Below are 21191 nucleotides of genomic sequence, written 5' to 3'. Positions count from 1 at the left end.
AAGGAATGGGGCAAGTTACCTGAAGTATGTAAATTTCAATCAGGTGCACACACATGTGCACACAGGCACGACTCAGCTCTGTCAGATAAAAATTGGAATCAACCATTAAACCTTTTCTTTCAGCGATAGCCTGAAATACGAGGGACACTTCTCTCCCCAAATCATTTCATGAGTGTTATTCTCTCCATTTTTGTGGGACCCCAGATTTGACTATAAGTGGAATGGTTGATTTTACTATACTGGCAAGGGGCCAAGTTGTGAATGGCTGGTGTTCTAAAAGTCCATTCTAAGTAAGGTGTTTCAAATTTGAAAAGCAAGCACTTTTCCCATAAAAAATAATGTCGAGTTTCCTAGGGTAGTCCCCCACAAAACAGAGTTGAACACGAAGGTCTCCACAGTGTAGCAGAAAGAATGCCAGAGTAATGACTGTTTACACCCTCATAATGTTTCCAGGGGAAAAACACATTCAGTGTTGTGCTTCAACTTGGGATGCCCAACATTTTTTACCCTTACAACCTCAGCTGTGGCATAAAGATTCTCGAGCTACTGCCAGGAGCCATCAAACTCTAAACTCCCCAGGAAGTACTCAGGAGCTCCAATCAAAATGTCTACACATCCGCACGAGGCTGGGGCTTTAGCATGGCAAAAGAATGGACCCCATTAATATAATGATGGGTGACACTACAGTGAAGGGACTGGGAAGAGGCTTAGTATTGGGGCCCAGGGAAGAAGGGCTCCAGTTAAATTAATATGCAAGGATTCCTCCTTTCTTTCTGGATGCGGACACCATGTAGGATGCACGGCAAGGGGCGGGGGTGGGCGGCAACAATGTACCCCCCCCACCCCTTGACAGCCACCAGCCACTCCCCTATCACAACCTGAAGTAAGAAGGAACCAAGAGTCTTTGCTGGTGGCGGTGTCTAGGGTAGGAAAGAGAGGAAATATGTTCTCTTAACAGTGGGGAAGGGGAAAGAGCTCTAGGAGTGCTTCAGGTAACTTGTTTTTATGTCTAGAATCAGGCCCTCAGAACCTGAAAATTGTCAACCTCATGTGTCTTTATAGTTGATTTTGGAGAGAAGAAAGAAATGGTTCTCACAAGGCCGCAGAGCCTGAGAATTTTTTCTTTTGCCAGTTTGTTTCTAATCAGCCCTGCATTCTACCTCATGAGCTCAGAATGCTTCCCATTCACCTGATACTTACAAGGCAAACGAAAAGGTCTTATTAAACACAGTTCTTCATGAATGAAAGCATCTGTTTTCTGAGTCTGAAACAATGTGTGTCCTTTTTGGGGGGGGTGGGTACTGACTCAAAACAGAAACTTACCGTCTGTCCTCCACTAAAGCATATTCACAGAGAGCTCAAAATGTTATTAAAGTTGCGAGTAAGCAACTTCCAGATCTGAAAAAAGGCGGCTTCCTTCTCGCAAGCAAGCCACTGGGTGGGACCAGGACTCTCTGGAAACAGCAGGGAAGGAACCGGAGCTGCCAGACAGAATTTTCTGCCTGCTTCCTTCTGATTGCCACTTCTGGAGACAAGCCTCACTAGAAGATGGCCACAGGTCTGGCCCTTCAGAAAATTGCTCTGCAGGTGTGGGGACTGAAGTGAGGCTCGTGGAGCTCTTCTCTGCTCAAGGAAGCTTCGTCCACAGAGCCTTTTCTGACAGGTTCCTTGTCCACAGCAGGCCTCAGGGAAAACACCAATTGCAAACCAAACAAAGGCCTAGACTCTATGTTTGTGTTCTTTTGGAGGACTACAACTTCTACCTTTGATTTCTGTGAAAAGATGTTTGTGTTGGAGAATGCAAATAAGTATGTTTGGCTTGCTTTTAAATAATTTAAAAGGCTGAGATGATATCTACATACCAGCTGAAAATTCCAAAAGAGCCAGGGACTGTAAACCATGCCCGTACATCCGGCACATTGAAGCAGAGGAAGTCCCTGAAGGAAAAACTCCACTTCTCCACTTATAAAGTGACCCACACAGTTTCACAACGGGTTGGAGGAGTAAGTTTAAAGTCCTGCATCAACATGGGTGGTCAGGGGTTAGGAAATGGCTCTCCGTTCCAAAATTCAGAATGCCTAAAGTGTAAGGACTCCAGAGTCGTACTATTTACTGGGGAGAACTTGGAGCCTAGTGTTAACAAGTTATCTCTGCCACCCCACAAGAAGGTCACCGAACCCCACCGTTTGCTGCTAAACAGACATTTGGCCAAAGCAGGGAGAAAGGCTACTGTGAAATTTGGGATTCATTTGTTCATAGAAAAAAATTTTTTGAATACCCATTATATGTATTTGAGAGATGCTTATTGTACTATGTATTAAATACATGCTGAATTAAATGGGCTGGTCTATGAATCTCCTAGCCAATCATGACATTGACCACATAATCCAACATGGACAACTAAAGTCAGCCAGTTATCAAAGGACAAATGTTGTCTGATTCCACTTATATAAGGAACCCAGAGTCGTCAAATTCATAGGGACAGAAAGTAGAATGGGAGTTACCAAGGACTGTTGAGAGGAGACAATGGGCAATTACAGTTTAATGGGTACAGAGTTTCAGTTGAAGAAAACGAAAAAGTTCTGGAGATGGATGGTGGTGATGGCTGCACAACATGAATGTATTTCCTGCCACAGAAATGTACACTTAAAATGGTCAAAATGGTGAATTTTATGATGTATATTTTACCATAATAAAGAAGACACAGCACATAAAATTTTATAGAACCACAAGGGACAGGAGAGATCATCTGGCCACATGCCTTACCACCCTTGAGTTCTTTTTTTCCAAACTGGAAGACCTTCTCTATGCTCCACCCTCACCAAAATTATGCTCAAGTTCTTGTTCAAATGCTACTCCTCCTTGTCAGGGTTACTGTACTTCATGTACCCACAGATAAGTGGGTAATATGAAGCAAGTGAGATGTATCTATCTGGGGTTAAGGAGAGAGGCTGGAACCAGAGACATGAATTCAGAAGTTGTCACCCTAGGGGCGCCTGGGTGGCTCAGTGGGTCAGGCATCCAACTCATGATTTCAGCTCAGGTCATGAACTCAGGGTTGTGGGACTGAGTCCCACGTGGGGCTTGCACTCAGCATGGAGTCTGCAAGAGATTCTCTCCCTCTGCCCCTGCCCCCTTCCAAATCAATCAATCAATCTTAAAAAAAGAAAGAAGCTGTCACAACAGAGTGGATGAGATGGACCGTGACAAATATACAGATTGAAAGGAATATACATAGTAGGGCATGTGAAAAGCAAATGTCTGCTAAACTGAATCTAATATGGGGCTCCTTAGAGCTGTGTTATCTCAAGTTTAAAGCTGTATTTGTTTTGAGCAAAAAAAAACATTGTAAGAAGGAGAACATTTTTCCCTCTTCAATTTCCTTCAAGTTTTATAAGAAAACTCCAAAACACAATTTTTAACTAAGGAACATTCCAGAAACATTCACCATAGGCTGGGAATAAACACACACACAAGTCTTAGGAAAAATAGTGAGAAGGCCACAAAACTGGACTCTGTTCTGGAATATTTTACTTCTATCATTTTTTTTTTTTTGGTATCAAGGTGGTGGTGTGGGGGGCATATTTCCTTAACACAAACAGAAATCTGAAGGCGATTTTCAGCAGCAAATAAAGGCATGATTCAAATTCTATTCAATGCCTGAGTGAGCTTCGTTTTAAGATTTACATCGAACTAGAAAAATATTTAAAGATTATAAAAGATTTTTCCAATATTATGAGATCAGAAAGGAAGGGTTTGCTTATTTTAGCACTCTTCATAAAGACCAACTTTGTCTCTCAAGAAAATCTGCAGTGAACTAAAATTAAAGGAAAATACTGTGGTCATACTGATGTTTGTCTGGTTTTTACTCTTGTTTTTAAAAATGAAGTTATACAGTGAGCTCAGGCAAAATGAATACCTTGTACATTTCTGCATGTTTCAAGGAAATCACTACAACTGCATACAGTTTCAGAGAGCATATAATTTTCTCTCAAATGCAGTAACTTTTCCTCCAGCTTACAGTGAGGTCTTGGTTATGTATAATATCCTGTGTAAAGACAACTTGAGAAAAACCCTTATCCTACTGTACTCAATTAACCTGACTCACAAAATCCCCCATGTCTTCTGAAATGGAAGGATGCGCCACAATAAACCCTAAGTCGATTGATAATGCAGGCCCCTGATGGTACTTAGAGGATGTAGCCTTGAGTTATATTGACTGGATTAAACAGAACTCTGTTCCATCTGAAGTGATTTTAGTTTAAAGAAAAGCAGGCCTACAGACTCTCACTAGGTTTTAAAATAAATGGAAAATAAAGAAGTCGGTCAATTTAAGTTGGTCATTTAAATAAATATTACAAGGTTATAAAATCATAGGCTATTTCTGTATGTATATATGCACATACAGAGAGAGACAATACACATGCATTTATTTACTCTAATGTGAATAAATTCAGGATACAAATAATCAGTATCAGCCGGCTGTGGATTTCTACAATTCTATCAAGAAGTGACACATTTTTTCAAAGTAGTCTTTCATATTGTAGACTTTAATTAATGATGATAAAGGGGATAAAAATTATTCAGTTTAATCCTTTAAGAAGACATCATGGATAATGGCCCTGATTCATTCACTAGTCTGAGAACATTCTATAATCAAGATTTGGGCATGACAATCTGTTTTGTTTCTTTAAATATTAAGTAGTTATTGGGTGACTGGTACATGTACACTGTGAAGGGAATTTTTTAAGAACTTTTTAAAGTTTTAGGAATAAATAATACAAACAGAGCTATAATTCATTTTCCACAAGAGTACTGAGTCTGATTCAACAAAGGCTATAAACAACCAATGAAAACAGTCAATGCCACGTTGGTACCCATTTTCAATATAATATAGAATAACCCATTTGGAATAGGGCTTATTTAATATTTTAAGTCAGTCACCAAAGGGAGCTTATCTGTTATTACAAGTGCCTAAGAATAGCAAATGTTTAGGTCTGCTCTAGAGTAGGTCTGGAATTACCAGAATCCAATCCAGAAAGAGTAAACCAGACATGCTCTAGAGTAGATCTGGAATCACCAGGATTCAATCCAGAAAGAGTAAACCAGAATCTGTAAAGAACACACAACAACAACAGATTCCTGAGGCTGCCTCAAACCAAGTGTGCTATGGGAATCAGGAGGGAGACCTGAATATATTGAGACTGAGTGACCTTTCAGGATTCCTTAAAAAGAATCTGACCTGCTAAGTAAGTTTTGTAGGTTAAGAATTCACAAGCAAAATATGCCACAAAGAATCAAATAATTGTGTATACAATTAGAGAGAGTAATGGCTAACACTGAGAAATGAGTTGAATGGTACCATCTCCTCTTGGAACCGCCACCACCCTCCCCTACAAATGAGAAAAATGACTACATGCTTATTTGTGCTGTCTGTATGTTGTACATACTTAATCACAAAATCTGCACCCTGTTAGTGCAACGTGGGATCAGGTACTCTTTAAAGGCAGGGTTGAGTTATTCATTTTTTAAAAAGATTTTTTATCTATGAGAAGGAGGGAAGGAAGGGGTGGAGAGACAATCAGCAAGCAGACTCCTGCTGGGCGTGGAGCCAGACGCAGGGCTTGATAGATTGAAACCAGGAGCCCAAGGCTCAACCGACTGAGCCACCCAGGTTCTTCATTTTTCTATCTCCAGCACCTAATGCCGTGTATGACACACAGTGACAGCCTGTTTAAGGATTTATTCTACTATGCATGCATTCCACATTCATCTAATTCATGTAATACTAGAACAAACTGGCTTCGTAAAAAGGCAGTGAAATTTTTGATTTCTAAATAAGTAATAACTAATATAGCTAGATTATTCTAGGGTTTATTCATTCAGCAGAATATAAAAAGATAGCATTAATTCTTATTCAGGTCAGTAGCCTGATGAATTATAAATACACCCTTTTTGACCCAGAGATAGGTGAACAAAAAACCAACCAACCAACCAACCAGACTCCTCCGCCTTGCCCCGTAAACCCTGAAAAGCAAAGAACTAACTAATACTGCCTTCCTCTGAAAAATTACAATATGGGGATACAAATTTTTAATTTTAAAGTAATTGTATCTCTACCCAAAGCTAGATTTTTCTATTTATTCTTCACATTTCAATAGACACAGATCCTGACCTTTTTTTTTTTTAGATTTTATTTATTTATTTGAGACAGAGAGAGAGAAGACAAGCAGGGGGCGTAGCAGAGGGAGAGGGAGAAGCAGACTCCCTACTGAGCAGGGAGCCTGACATGGTACTCGATCCCAGGACTGTGGGATCATGACCCAAGCCGAAGGCAGATGCTTAACCGACTGAGCCACCCAGGCGCCCCCAGATCCTGACCTCTAACTCTGGAACCCAAGAATTCTTGGGTTTTACTAACCAGAGTATTGTGTTATGCAATCACAATTCCACCTGCTGTGACCTCAGGTGTCTGCTAATTCCATGATCCGGAAACTAAAATCCCAACTTCTGTTGAGGGAGGGAGGGAGAACAGATAGTATTCCATTTGACTCTACTTCAACAGATATTTATCATTGACTTAAGATGTGCCATGTCCTGTGCTAAATGATATAAAAACCAAGCCTCGTTGAGCTAAATTCCCTGCCATCAAGGAGCTCATAATCCAGAGGGAGAGAAAGATGTGTATATAACCACCATAGCTCAACGGAGTAAGTGACATACTTACATATTCCATCAATTCTAGGTTGAGACAGACTGGACCACTGAGAATTATGTGTGAAAGCCCAGGGGGAAAGCTCTTTCCTGACAAAGGATATGTCTCAAGGACCAGCTGCATTTCTGCTCCCCCGTCAACCCGGAGTTCAGGTGTGGAGTAACGGTGCAGCCGAGTGCTGGGATGCATTCAGGATACAGCTGCTAAATCTAAAAACAGTCTATTTGGCACTATAAATGGAGCTGGATTCTGCCTGGAGGCCAAAGACTGCCAAATCCTAATTTAAGACATTGCCTTTCAAAAAACAGAATTAAAAAAAGAAAGAAAAACTTCTAATGAAAATACCTTATGACTTAAATAATACAACACACACATTACCTTTAAATATGATCCGTAGTATTTGGTTACATATGAGCTGTCACACTGACTCAAAACAGTTATTTCTTGCTGAATGTCTTCAATTTCATCTTCGGCTTCCTCGAGGTCTATGATTTTAATAGCAACCACTTGCTGGGTACGGTTATCAATTCCTTTGAAAACTTCTCCAAAGGAGCCTTTCCCAATGCGTTCTAATTTTGTGAAGAGTTCCTCTGGATCAGCTATGTTATTCTAAGGGTGGGGGGGGGGGGGGCGGGGAGAGAAAGAAAGAAAAGAACACAAATGTTTCGCATCACGTTTTTTTTATATGAAAGGAAAATAAATCACATAAGACAATAACACATTTTTAAAAGCATACAAACTCCCCTGACTCTCTGCATGTGCTTTGTTAGAGCAATTACAATCCCAAACAGCCAGCTAGTCCATATTCTACAGGGTCACCCAGGCTAACTGGGCTTAGCTGATCCTGTTACCACAAACAGTCCCTTGTAACAAATGCTGTCTCTGCTGTCTGCAAAGGGCCAGGTGCTTTTTACTTTGACAATGGCCTTAGCAACATTTTTTTCTAAATACACGTCCTTAGGCAAGGGAAATAGAAACAAAAATAAACTATTGGGACTGCAACATAAAAAAGCTTTCCCACGTGGAAAGAAACCATCAACCAAGGGACAAGGGAACCTATTAACAGGAGAAGAGATCTGTCAGTGATATGCCTAAGATAAGCGGTTAATACCGAAATTAGCATTAAAAAACGTATACAAGCCAACACCAAAAAAGAACAAATAATCTGATTGAAAATGGGCAATGGACCTGAGTAGACCTTTTTCTAAGATTTATTCATGAGAGAGAGAGAGTGCCCATGGATACACACACATGCAAGCAGGTAGGAGGAGAGAGGGAGAGGTAGAGAATTTCAAGCAGACTCCCCACTGAGCTCGGGGGCCCAATGTCGGCTCTGATCCCAGGACCCTGAGATGTTGACCTGAGCTGAAATCAAGAGTCTGATATGCTTAACCCACTGAGCTACCCAGGTGACCCCTGAATAGACATTTTTCTTTTTTTTCCCCCCAAAGATTTAATTAATTTATTTATTTGACAGAGAGATCACAAACAGGCAGAAAGGCAGGCAGAGAGAGAGGAGGAAGCAGGCTCCCCACTGAGCAGAGAGCCCGATGCGGGACATTTTTCTAAAGGCATCCCGATGGCCAACAGACCTGTGAAAACATGCTCAACATCACTCATCATCAGGGAAATGCAAATCACAACTGCGATGAGGTATCAACTCACACCTGTCAAAATGGCTGACCCCAAAAATAACAAGTGTTGGCGAGGATGTGGAGAAAAAGGAACTCTTGTGCACTGTTGGTGGGAATGTAAATTGGTGTAGCTACTGTGGAAAACAGTATGGAGGTTCCTCAAAAAGTTAAAAAAAAATAGAAGTATCATATGATTTAGTAATTCCACTACTGGTTAATTACCAAAGAAAATGAAAACAGTAATTCTAACAGATATATGCATCCCTCTGTTTATTGCAGAATTACTTACAATTGCCAAAATACGGAAGCAGCCCAAGTGTTCACTGATAGATGAACAGACAAAGAAGATGTTATATACGATAGAATATTACTCAGCCATAAAGAAACAGCCAGATCTTGCCATTTGTGATGACAAGGATGAAACTAGAGGGTATACTGCTAGGTGATATAAGCCAGACAGAGAAAGACAAACACCGTATGATTTCCTTTATATGTGGAACCTAAATAAAACAAAACAAAAAACCGACTTGTAAATACAGAGAACAAACGGGATGGTTGCCAGGGAAGAAGGGGTTTGGGGGAGCAGGGGAAAGAGATAAATGGGATTAAGAAGTACAAAGTTCCAGTTATAAAAGAAGTTAAGTCACAGAGATGAAAAATCCAGCATAGGGAAGAGAGTCAACAATACTACAGTGTTTGGTGACAGATGGCGACTACATTTACTGTGGTGAGCACTAAGTGATGAATGAATCATTATGTTGTAAGCCTGAAACTACTATACCATTGTATGTGAATTATATACTCAAAAAAAGGGGGGGCAGGTACTTTTTAGAATAAAGCAGCTGACTAGACAGAGTTTGTACATTAATGCAAGGGTAGTGATGGTGACACAACGGCTAACTTGAGCGGGAAGTACGTGAATTGCTTAAAATTCTAACATTCTGCCAGCAGAACATTACCGTTTCACTCTCTTCTTTCCAGCTCTGACATCCTAGTCACCCCACCTGTACTCCTGAACCACCATGTAATCATGGAATGCAAAAGACTCAAGAATCTAGGAGTCTTTTTTTTCTTAGCTTGGGATCCTATCTGTATGACACTGTCATCAATGGCTGAAGTGCTAAGTGCTCACTTGGAAATGGTAACTCGCTGAGCTCCCACAAATCATCTTGCAGCAGAAATCCAGAATAAGTCAACATTTTGCTACAATGAAATCTGGAATGAAGCATAGGTTTTTAGGTTAACCAATGCTTTGGATATTCAAAAATTCACTGTTCCTTCCTGATTCAGAAATATCCCGTGTCTTACACAATTCAGAATTCAAACTTTCCTCTCACGAGACGGTATTTATATCCTTACCTAAAACTCATACAGGTGAACTTAAGACTCACAATATTTATACCCTTCCTTAAAACTCCTATAGCTGAATACGTACTGCTGATCAAGAAGAAACACAGGATTTCCAAACCTCCCCTAAAAGGCACATTATTAATTTGTACTTAAATGCTTCAAAACATAGAAGGATTCTATCTAGGTGTGGTAAGCTGTATATCCGATCTGTCAATTGGACTGACATTATCTGTTCATTTACTACAATTTCACCGGATCAACAATTTCAGGAGACAATTATAGAGTTAGCATGGTCCCTTAGATTTTCTGTTACTAGACAACAAGATCATCAAAGTTTATTTTTGTCTCTCATCAAGTTGCTTGTAGCCTTGGCACCATCATGCAGTAGTTGCTTTGATACTGCGAGCTACTTGTTATCCCCGCCCATCTCCAGTACCCACACAGAACCAATGTACGTTGAGCTTCCCATACGGGCTTTTAAAAATAATTTAGGGGGCGCCTGGGTCGCTCGGTGGGTTAAAGCCTCTGCCTTCGGCTCAGGTCATGATCCCAGACTCTGGGATTGAGCCCCGCATCGGGTTCTCTGCTCAGCATAGAGTCTGCTTCCTCCTCTCTCTGCCTGCTTGTGATCTCTGTCTGTCAAATAAATAAATAAAATCTTTTAAAAAATAATTTAGATTTCCAGTAGGCTGCAAATGTGTCTTTACTACTTATATTTTATTATATACCTTCTCTAACACTTTAGTACCATCATTACTGATTTCCTTGGTGTTCCCTTAGCAAGACACTATACTTTGCTGTGATTAATATCACATAGTAGCAAAACCACCAGTTACCTCTTCATACTTTTGGTGATGGTTCTTGTCTTTCCAGTATCTTGTGGCAAAAATACTCGCCAAGGTCGGTGACAGATTCACCTCTCTGTAAGTTGCTAAATACAGTGGATTTGGAAAAATAAAAGGAACAAATCTTTCCATTTTTCTGATATAATCACAAAACAAATTTGGAAGTTGTAAGCATACCACTGATTAAAAACTACATAGTATGCACTCTCTGATAACACATTCTGGACTAGGAAGTGTATTCGTTTACTTTGTAACAAGATTCTTTGTTGTTGTAAGCAACAAAGATTAAATCCTAATCTCCTTAATTCAAGTTTTAAAAGGATTTCACTGAAACAATCAACCCCTGGGAGAACACAGCTGTTCTATAATAAAATGGGTTCCAGAAAGTATGTAAACAAAGATTTAAACATCAAGTCACATTTTGCATTTTAAACAAGCTCTGAAGTGAATCCTCACTCAGGGATAGTTTCTGATTTTAAATCAAGGAATACCAAACTGGAGAAAGGAAAAGAGAAAGCTTTTACACAAAGCTTGCACTTTCTACTCCTTTATTTTGGGATGAAAACTTGTCACGTAGAACCCCAATATCTAGAGTGGGGGAGATCATGAAAACAACTTTTCCCAAGTAGAACCTCACCTCTTTGACTTCAGAAGGATAGAGGTCCCCGCCCTGCTTATCAAGTCCTGAATCTTGGATAGATAATACCAAAGTTCCCACCTTTTCCTCTTCTATCTCACTAGCTTCTTAAGCCAAAGTATACCAAATCTTTATTAGGACAGGTATTCTTCCTGGGTGTGTTTTTTGTTTTTGTTTTGTTTTGGTGCAAGGGCAAAATCGAGCAAATACATGGTAAGCATCTCAAGCAATGCAGTAGGGAAAAAACCTATATGAAGAAATGGACTTGCCCACTTGTTCACATTCTTCTTCAGAGTATCTAAGAAAACCAAGTCGGCTCCCTCTGCATCCCAATAAAATTTTAAGAATATTAAAATATTAGAGAATATTAAGAATTTCCAAAGAATATTAAAATCTCCTAATCTTCCTACCTCTACTGCAAAATCCCAGTTTACTACTAGATCCGTATTTGCATTGCCTTCTCAAAGCCATGGCACAGGACGGAGCTCTCAGGTCAGTAGCAGCGAACAGGAGGACCGGCTACGTTAACTCCACATGGTTTTTACAACTAATGGTAGACAATTCGTATATGGCCCCACAGAAACCGGTCTGGGCACATGGGAACCTCACAGGTCCTCCTCAGGATTTTCAGTGAACCGTGCTTGGATCTGAACTCTTCGGCTCTAAGTACAGTGTTACATATTTAAGTCTTAGAAGTTGTCATTACTACTAAAACAGTAACTAAGGGCAGCAACAAGCTTTTAGTATGGAAATACTCTTAGTATGTCCAAAAGGGACATCTTAACCGTGGAAAGTCAGGGGCAGATAAAGACAGCATGTCCAAAAGGGGCGTCGTAACCGTGGAAAGTCAGGGGCAGATGGAAGAAGGCTTCTTGCACACTTTAATCGCAGAATCAGAGGGCTGGAAAGATTCTTAAGGGTTCTCTAAGGGCTCTCCAGTCCTGGCTACACAGTAGAGCTGGCAGTTAACTTTTAAAATGCAGATACCTAGGCCTCATTCCCAAAGTACTGATTTGGGATCTCTGAACTTAGAGCCCAGCAATAAGTTCTTGTTTTAAAGTACTCCGAACTGCTTCCTATGCAGTCATTCTGGCACCAGACTTGACATCGGCATTGGGAACTACCGAGCAGACATCTGAAATTTCTATCCTTGATTATAGGGAACTCATCACCCCTATTTTTCCCAGGCAAACTCTGGCTCTCTTCTAACTGTGCACACTAAAAGTGGACAACTTAGAGATTAAAAGTAAACCAAAGGGACTTTGGTATTTATATATACATAGCTGTATTTTAAAAATTTAGTCTGTAATACTTCTAAGGACACGTCTCTAAAATTAATGTCTAACCTCAAATAAGACCAGAAAAGTAATATTTACCAAAACACACAAAATGTATCCCGTACTTTTTTTGGGGTTTTTTTTTTTTTTTTTTTGGTAATTACTTCAGTTTATTCCTTTACTACCTGGAGGCCAAGGCCCCGGGAAGTGCCACAAAACTGAGGCAGGAGAGCCCAGAGTGCAATCTCCCATACTCTTGGTGTATATATCTTCGAACACTTTACAAAAAAAACACACACAGTATGGTCTATGTAATAATAGGATACGTAACAGGTTCAGATCTAATTGATGACCGTTTTGAGTTAATAGTCAACTCTGGCAAAGAGTAAAAGTTTAGCTAGTAGAAAATGGGTACACATTGTGGAGGGGGGTGGAGGGAAGGAAAACTATTTCCTTGACCCTCTTAAGGTCCCTGGATGGGTCTGAAAATTAAACTCACAAAGATGGATTCACAGAAGAAAAGCATATACACTGATTTAATATAAGTTTTACAAGATACTGGATCCTCCCTAAGGAAATGAAGACTCAAAGAAATGGTTAAACTGGTGGGTCTTTTTAAAAAGACTAAATAATTTATTTATTTGGGAGAGAGAGAAAGAGAGAGCAAGAGGGCATGAGCAGGAGAGGAGCAGAGGGGAGAGGGACAACCAGACCCCAAGCTGAATGCGGAGCCCAACACGGGGCTCGATCCCATGACCCTAAGATTATGACCTGAGCCAAAACCTAGAGTTGGATGCTGAACGGAATGAGGCACCCAGGCGCCCCTAAACTGGTGTGTTTTAATGCTAGGTTTGACAAAAGAGCAAAAAAATGTGGAAAAGGGCAAAGAGCATGAACTAAGTGTAGCAAACTGGGGGAAACATAGCAAGGCTTGTTTGCTCAGATTCTTCTTGGCATCCCTTTGTCTTGGAGAAAAGGAAGCGCCTTTCTTCCAAGTACTATGAGAACACCCCCACGTAAGGGTCTTAAGACCCACTTCAGGGGAGAGGGGCAGGGAGGAATGGAAGGAGGGTCAGTCAGAGTAACCTTCCTGCTTCTATTTCCTCAAACTCCTTCAGCTTAAAATAGTCAATATGCCAAGGTGCTGTATTTTGGGGTAGCATATCCTGAACCCCACCAGGGGCATTGAGAATAACTGAATCTGGAGAAACAAGAAAACTGTGGACAGAATTAGAATTAACCTTGAGGTTTTAACAGAATGGACACCTGGAAAGCCAAAGGTGCAGTAAAAAACAAAAAAAACAAAAAAAACAAAAAAAACCCAAAGGTGTGGTAAAAAACCCAAAGGTACCAAATCTGGTTTCTTTGAATCTGAGGTAGTCAAAGTAAAACCTCCAGTCTGCAGCTGAGAGTAAAAACTAACAGATTTAGGGAAGAGAAGGTAGATTTCTCGGAGAATCTGACCAGGAAGGGTAGAGCTCAAGTGAAAGAGCCTTCAAGAACTAAGAACCCAGCTGAGCAAAGCTGACCTCGACATAGGTTTTGCACTTGGCTCCCTACCTTAATAAAAGCCATACTATGGATGCTCTTGGTTATATGATACTTTCTGCACTTTACAAAGACTGTGTAGAGGCCTACCAGGACTCACGGATGAAGACGGGTATACAGGAAATAATGAGCAAAGAATGTGCTAATGATATCCACTTAGAAAAGAAGACCTCTTACCCTCTTCAAAGTCTCAAGTGTAACACCAGGAGTGACCTGCAGTGAACTCAGGATGCCTGGACAGTCACAGAGGGTAACTAAAAACTGTAGCCTAACAATATACTAAAGACTCGAGTCTACCTATTGAAATTGCTCAGGTTAGTTCTCCCAAGCTAGAGAGGGAATACTTCCATGTCTACACTATTACTTGTCATCTAACAAGTAGAATGCATAGAAATCATTTTCTAGGGGCTCCATGAGCCTCAAATGCTATTAGTTCTATGATGCCTGCCTATGTTAAGATTTGTCAACTACCCTATCAATATTGCCTCAAAAGTTATACTGAGTGCTTCCTAATCAAGATACTGCGAGAAAAAAAGTATATAAAGATTTAAAATCAACAGCCACACATCTCTTAGCACTGCTTGTGTTCAAGACCACAGGACACTACCTATCTTTTTAAAGTGCTATATATTATCCAGGCACAACTGACTTCTCCCTTGATAGAACTAGAACAGTCACAGGCTTTCACAGCTGGAAGGAAGTGTGTAGGTCATGCACACCAACTCCTTATCACCAACATTAGTAACAAGCATTTACTGTATGCCCATTGTGTCCCAGGCTAATGCCACCAAATGGAAGCTATGAAATTTAAGGCCACTTAAGTCAAAATGATGGCACAGGTAGGGAAAGGTTAAGAAGGGAAACACAAATCCTGAAACTAAAAGAATGACGGGATCTTTGAGATGAACAGGAACTTAGCAAACATCTGACCCAAAATCTATTCTTACAGGGGAAAAAACTCTGTAGCTTATGGAGGTTAGAAACTGTTCAAGGATGTAAGGTACATAACTAATGGCAAAGCCCCAACTTGAACCCAGGTCCCCTGACTCCTAAGTGTAAGTTCCTTCACTACAGCTTGGACCAATTTGTAACTTAAATTATACTCTTCTGCTATAAAACCAAAATTATTTTCCATCACACACAGAGCACGTAACTGTTGAATGTCTACTTAGGAATATCCCTACATTTAAAAAGTCTGAAAGCTTTTAAACCTAGAAGATTTTGAAAAAAAAAAAAAAAAAAAAAAGGTAGAATTTTCCTCTCCTCCAAATGATACGATTTCTTACAATTTTGGAATTACTCTGCAACTGACTGATCCCTGCAGATATGCATGATTACCGAATATTTTATACTACAATTCCACAGAGAAGTAACCTGTATGTAATCTTGACTTTCAGGCAAGGGTACTATATTTGGCCCATTTTTTCCCATGTCAGTAACTAATCTGGAATGGGCTAGCCTCTGGAGTGTGGGAGGCAAGGTAATGATGGTGTTCCATACCATGAGTCCCACAGGATCCAATGTCCGGAAACCAAGAGCTCCAATTCCAGCTTTATCAGTGATTTACTGTAACCCTAACACTTTCATAACCCTTAACACTAAGGCTTTCAGTTCTGTTCCTTTAAGAAGACCCCGAGGTTGATGAAATGGTCCAAGAATAAAAATACTATTTTGTGCTAGGTTTTATACAGGGCAGAGACTGTTCACATGACCATGTGAACACTCAGATTAATTTAATAATGAGAATAAAAGAAACTCATAATTTTTTCTAGACTTTAGAAGGATGTGATGTTAGCAGAGTGTTTTCTTCCTTTGTACAACCTCAGGTTCATATTACAAGTATCTGATAACAAAGTTGATGGAATTCTTAAGAGACCTCTGTGATTTAGATTTCTGGAGTAAAATATTTAGCTTCACTGTATTTTGTATGTGACAGAATAAGAACCAAGGTAATAACTGGTATGTCTGTATGTGTTTCGAATTAAACATGGAGAGTTGGGCTCGAGGTGGTCAGTCGTCTGAATTTTTATTTCCATGTCTGAGAGCTCAAAATATTTATCTAAGTGCATACAGAAAATGTTCCTAGTTTGCCTATTTTTATGCCACACTCACATTTTTTTTCTCTCTCTCAAAGGTCATTATGATTTGCTTTTGCAACATACTGCACATGTCAAACTGCCCAGTTTTACGTATACGCGATAAAATAAATGAACTGTAGTTAAAAAAAAAAAAAAAGGTTGTTACGACAACCCTGGTCTTCCTTGTGGTCATCACACGGCATTTTATCAACTCACAGTGGCGTCTCCTTCTTTTCTTACCACTTAAAAGGAAGTTTTGAGACAGCTGAGGCAGCCCTGGTCTTACTGGCAAAAAGCAAGAAGTCGAAGGTCTCATACGGTATTATTTTGTACTCTTAAGCAACAATTTAAACTTCCAGCAATTTTGTGCACAACAAGAAGAAAAATGTGTTCATAAGGCAGAAATAAAATTAAGTTTATAAGTACTTTTTCATCCTTCCTTTATTTTATTATTCCTATTTTTAAATGTACCTCATTAGCAAAAATACTTGGAAAATATTGTAGCAAAGGATAAATTCGTTGAAATTATTACAAAAGGTTTTGACACGGCGGCATGAATAACACAGCAGTTTGAGGAGTTTCTCCTTATTAATTTTGAGTCTACTTCACCTCTAAGAACAAAAGAATAATTGAAAATACTCTATCTGAATTCCTCCTACTCAAGAGAGGATAAGGGAAGAGCTTCCTCTGCCCTCCTAACGTGCTTTCTTCTTTGTACTTAAGCTCAGAGCAGAGGGAAAGAACAAAGGAGTAAGCGGGACACATTCTGGGATGTGAAGAATGAAGTTCTTTACACATGTCGGTAAGACAGTTCAATTTACAATCGGGTAAAGAAGAATAAAACATCTCTTTGATTCCACTGTCACTTTCCCACGTACCACGTTTTTTCTAAAGAAAAAAAATTCAATGCAGAAAAGCATGGGAAGAAATTTCACTGTAGCCTCTCCCCTCTTCGAAATCCGTAAGAAACAGACTCCTAGCCGGAGGTGCTTTTATTAGCTCTATTTCCTAGATAGATCTTGAAATTCCTGCCATCTTAACTGAAAGTAGAAATATCAGATTATTCTGTTCAGCCAGGTAAATCATCTTTGGGTCTAAGGCCACTCAGATGGAAGGAAATAACTAATTTTGTCTTTTTGACTAACTTTCTGGGATTTGCAGTTCCCTTAAGCCTTTAATCATAACCACGGGTAAGGGGAAGGAGACATCCTGCAAACAATCACATTCTTTTCTCAATAAACCAAAAAGTCTAAGGCTATCATCACAATAAATGCTGGATGCAAAATGCCATTGCATCATTTAGCTCATTTCTCTCTGACCTTACAGTTATCCAGAGGAAAAAGGAGGTCTGGTTTCTTCCAAGTATTGCAGAGGTAAAGAAAGCAGAGAGGTCAGGCAAAACTGCCCTCATTTTGCTTATCCTGGAAATCACGAGAACTCAGCGATTAGACGTTGGCTTCGCCATCTGTACAATGAGGGAAAGAGGTGGGCTCGGTGATCTCTAAATCGCTTCCTGTTTTGACACTGCGAATTTGTGAGGTGTTAAAGCCAAGTCGCTTTGTTCCCCTCCTTGTATCACTGGCAATTGCCAACTCTAGTTTTGAAGCGATCACGAAGGCAGGGGGTGAACTGGCAATTCTGTAGTGGTGTACGAAGGCTCAAATGGGACGTTTACGCTACCCCATTGCTGCAGCCAGCAATTCAGAATCTCACTCGCAGACTGCATTCGAGTCCCAACTCTCTGATACTGTAACGAAGCAGGCTCAGAAGCCGAGGGTGGACGAAGTGCAACAGGGGGAGTTACTGTCCAGACTGCCCTCTCGCCCCTCACGCTGACCAGGTCCCATTGCGTATGAGTGACTGCTCTAAGGAAGTCAGGGGAGCCAGAAGTTCAGCGAACACAGGACGACCTAAGGTTATATTCGTCGCCTTCTCCTTTCATTGTAAATTTGTTCCCAAAGTAATATTCAGAAAAGTAACATAATTGTACTTGCCCAGATACAGAACTAGAACACCCAACAAAACTAAGTGCCCAAGGGGAAAACGTCAGGGATAGCTTCTCATATATCAAACACAATGCTTCAGTGAGTAGTAGCTTGGACATAAAAATCTGAAGGCAATGCTCCATTGGAGCACAATTTTACTTTCTTATTATTTAAGATTTTTATTTATTTATTTGACAGACAGAGATCACAAGTAGGCAGAGAGGAAGGGAAGCAGGCTTCCCGCTGAGCAGAGAGCCTGATGCAGGGCTCGATCCCAGGACCCTGGGACCATGACCTGAGCCGAAGGCAGACGCTTTAACCCACTGAGCCACCCAGGCGCCCCTTGCTTTCTTATTATTGAGCTTTTGAGTCATGCCATCTTCTCTGCCAACAATACTACCCTTGCTCTCCCCCCATTTCTGGAAATACCACAACTCTTAAAAACAAACAAACATACAAAACACCTTCCCAACTCCCCAGGGTAACCTGATCACCTAACAATCAACTGCTTCATCCACTGCCCTCCCATAGCTCTTTGCTGGAGCCTCAGACTCAGCACACATTTTATTATCTCTGCGTTCTCTTTCACTCCCATGATCATTTTTTTTTTCAAATGAATAAGCTAAGGATGCGGTTCTGTCTCAGTAAGCACCAGGTACCCTCACAGCACCCAGGGCAGCGCCTTGCATACTCGCTGTAGTCCTTGGTTATTTGCAAGGTGTTTACAACTTACCTGCCATCTTTGGCATGAAGCCATCCTTTCATCTGTAGTTTGATTTCAGACTTTTGATGCAAGGGAGAGTGCATTCGGTACACTTGAAGGATGTTAAAATAGGTATGAAATTCTCTAAGTCAATCCCTATTGTTGCATGTGATTAACATAAAAGAAACTTTCCAAAGTGACAACTTTGAGAGTTTATTTTTTCTACTTGGAGAGCTCTTTAGGTTGCAAAATAGCATTTCTTAATTAATATGGAGCCATACCCAAAGGAGAGTAGGTAGTAGCCATACCCACAAGGATGCATATCACTAATCTATGCAAATACGATTCTGAAGCACATCCGCAATTACTATTAACAAGAGCCATATGACAATTTCATACTCCAAGGCAAAGATTAAAGGTCTCGAAGAGTGGCAGTCGGTATATCATTCTGCTGTATATTTCTTTTAATTTACCTGGGCTAAACACATATAGAAATACACAGTTCCATCAGGGATCAGGTTTAACCTTAAGCATGAATGTTAAAATAAAGGGATTATTACTTACTAAACAGGATGTTACATAAATATGGCCTGGGATTGATAAAAAGCTCTTACTATAAAATATTCATTTGGAAAGGGGCATGAGGCCATACAGTGAAAGGAAGACAAAGATTCTGCTAATACAGAAATGATAAAACAGGTATCCTAATTTATTCAGGCCATTATTTAATCAAACCCACACACAGGGCACTTTTAACATGATGGACGCTGAGAGCCTCATTTTATGCTATCCATCCTGGAGGTGAAATAAAAGGATGCCATTCAAGTACTTTCAGAAATACACATCTTTGGATAGAATCTAAAGCAGAGACACCTTATAGCAAATATCGAGCTATTGCAGATAATGTTACTGTGAATCTTTAGCACACTTATTAAAATGCATCAGATTAAAACAAAATTGATTTGTTCGCTGCCTATCTTCCTTCTAGATGGGGAACTCCAATTAAAATCAATAGGTTTGAAGCTTGTAAGCACAGTACTAAATTATTAACACCACGAGTTCTTTTAGAAAATTAACACTGATTGAAAAAGTGGAATTTTACATAGACCTACCTTTTCATTCTTAATGAGAAAGTGGCTGCAGTATCATTTCCCTCCAACATTTTTCTCTTTAATCAAATCTATACTTTGAACGGGATTTAATCAAATTGTATTTGCAAGGAGTTACCCAATGGAATCTTAGGACTAAGGAAAATTACCTCTTAGGTCCTACTGGTTTTAACATTCTATGATCCCAAGAAAATGATACGGATGGCATGATGGGTGTCAACAGGAAAGAATTTTAAGCCTGGCAAATACAAAGACGAGAGAAGAGATTCTAGAATACTCTAAAAGAATGGTCTGTAATATTTTCAATAATCTACTCTGTAGTTCCTCAAAGTGAAAAATATCATCAGAGCATCTGTTTATGTGTGTGTACGGGAGCAGGGCTACAAGAATAATGCTTTGTTATTTTTATGTCCTATCTACATCCTTAAAGAATTTGAAGCAGTGCATTCATAAACAATACATTCAGGAATCAAGTAAAGTGGGGTGTCTTTGTGGGTCATAGTTGTACCTGAAAACCTAAGGCAAGAAGAGCTACTACAAATGAACATAAAAGTTAGCTCTGAGCTCAGCACTGTGGTGCACCCAACAAATATGAGAAATTAGCTTATGGGAAGAAATCTGTTACAATAACAAAACAGGGGCTTTTATTACCATTACTCCTTCTTCCCCGTTGCATAGGGAATACCAGTTCATTTGCAAAAAGAAAAAAAAGGCCCTGATTATCACAGTATTTCCATTTCTCCAAAGAATTCCAGCTTGGAGACCTCTTCTGCTTTTTGTTGTAAATTAATCTCCTCTTGAAGTTTACCAACTCTTCCGAAACTGAAATTTCTCAACCCATCTCCATCCTACCCTACACTCCACACTGTCAAAAGCCTGCGTGAATATACTAATCCCTATTCCTAAAGGTACAGATTTACCAGTTTGAACCCCCCACTGATTTGTGCTGACACTGCTGACACCTGTTCATGTTACCAAAGCAAAACATTTAACAAATTCAATATTCGAAGAGAGGCGGGACATGCTACTGACATAATGAGATACTACGAACATGAGTTGAATCTTTTAATTTTTAACGAATACCATTATAAACATAAGGCTATTTACATGTTCTTGACACAGCTGTGTTTGGGATATTTTATTAGTTAAAATCTACAGCCTTTGTTCATTTACCAATCAACACTGCGATTCTCCAAGAAGGAGAATCAATATCCAGTACCAAATTTCAACACATGTACAAAATCTGAACGTTTTTCCTCCAAAAAAAAAATGCTATATGGTCTCTTTAGGAATGTTAAAGTGTCATTTTA

The 21191-nt window shown here is 39.9% G+C and overlaps 1 protein-coding gene across 3 annotated transcripts in view; it reads right to left on the bottom strand.

Annotated features, from left to right (window-relative positions):
* The window catches only part of STK26 (serine/threonine kinase 26), a 54903-nt gene that overhangs the window by 15995 nt on the left and 17717 nt on the right, over positions 1–21191 (bottom strand). For all 3 annotated transcript variants that reach the window (XR_004380938.1, XM_032843381.1, XM_032843380.1), the window contains exon 3: positions 7094–7324. Coding sequence is in view for 2 of the 3 variants with exons in the window: in XM_032843381.1 (XP_032699272.1) it covers positions 7094–7324 (231 nt within the window). In the remaining variant the exon portion in view is untranslated. The remainder of the gene's footprint in view (positions 1–7093; positions 7325–21191) is intronic.

The sequence above is a fragment of the Lontra canadensis genome, unplaced genomic scaffold, assembly GCF_010015895.1.
Source record: "Lontra canadensis isolate GAN:19392208 unplaced genomic scaffold, GSC_riverotter_1.0 scaffold138, whole genome shotgun sequence".
Lineage (NCBI taxonomy): Eukaryota > Metazoa > Chordata > Mammalia > Carnivora > Mustelidae > Lontra > Lontra canadensis.
Note: the sequence above shows the minus strand (reverse complement) of the source record. Positions and strands in the feature narration are given on the sequence as shown.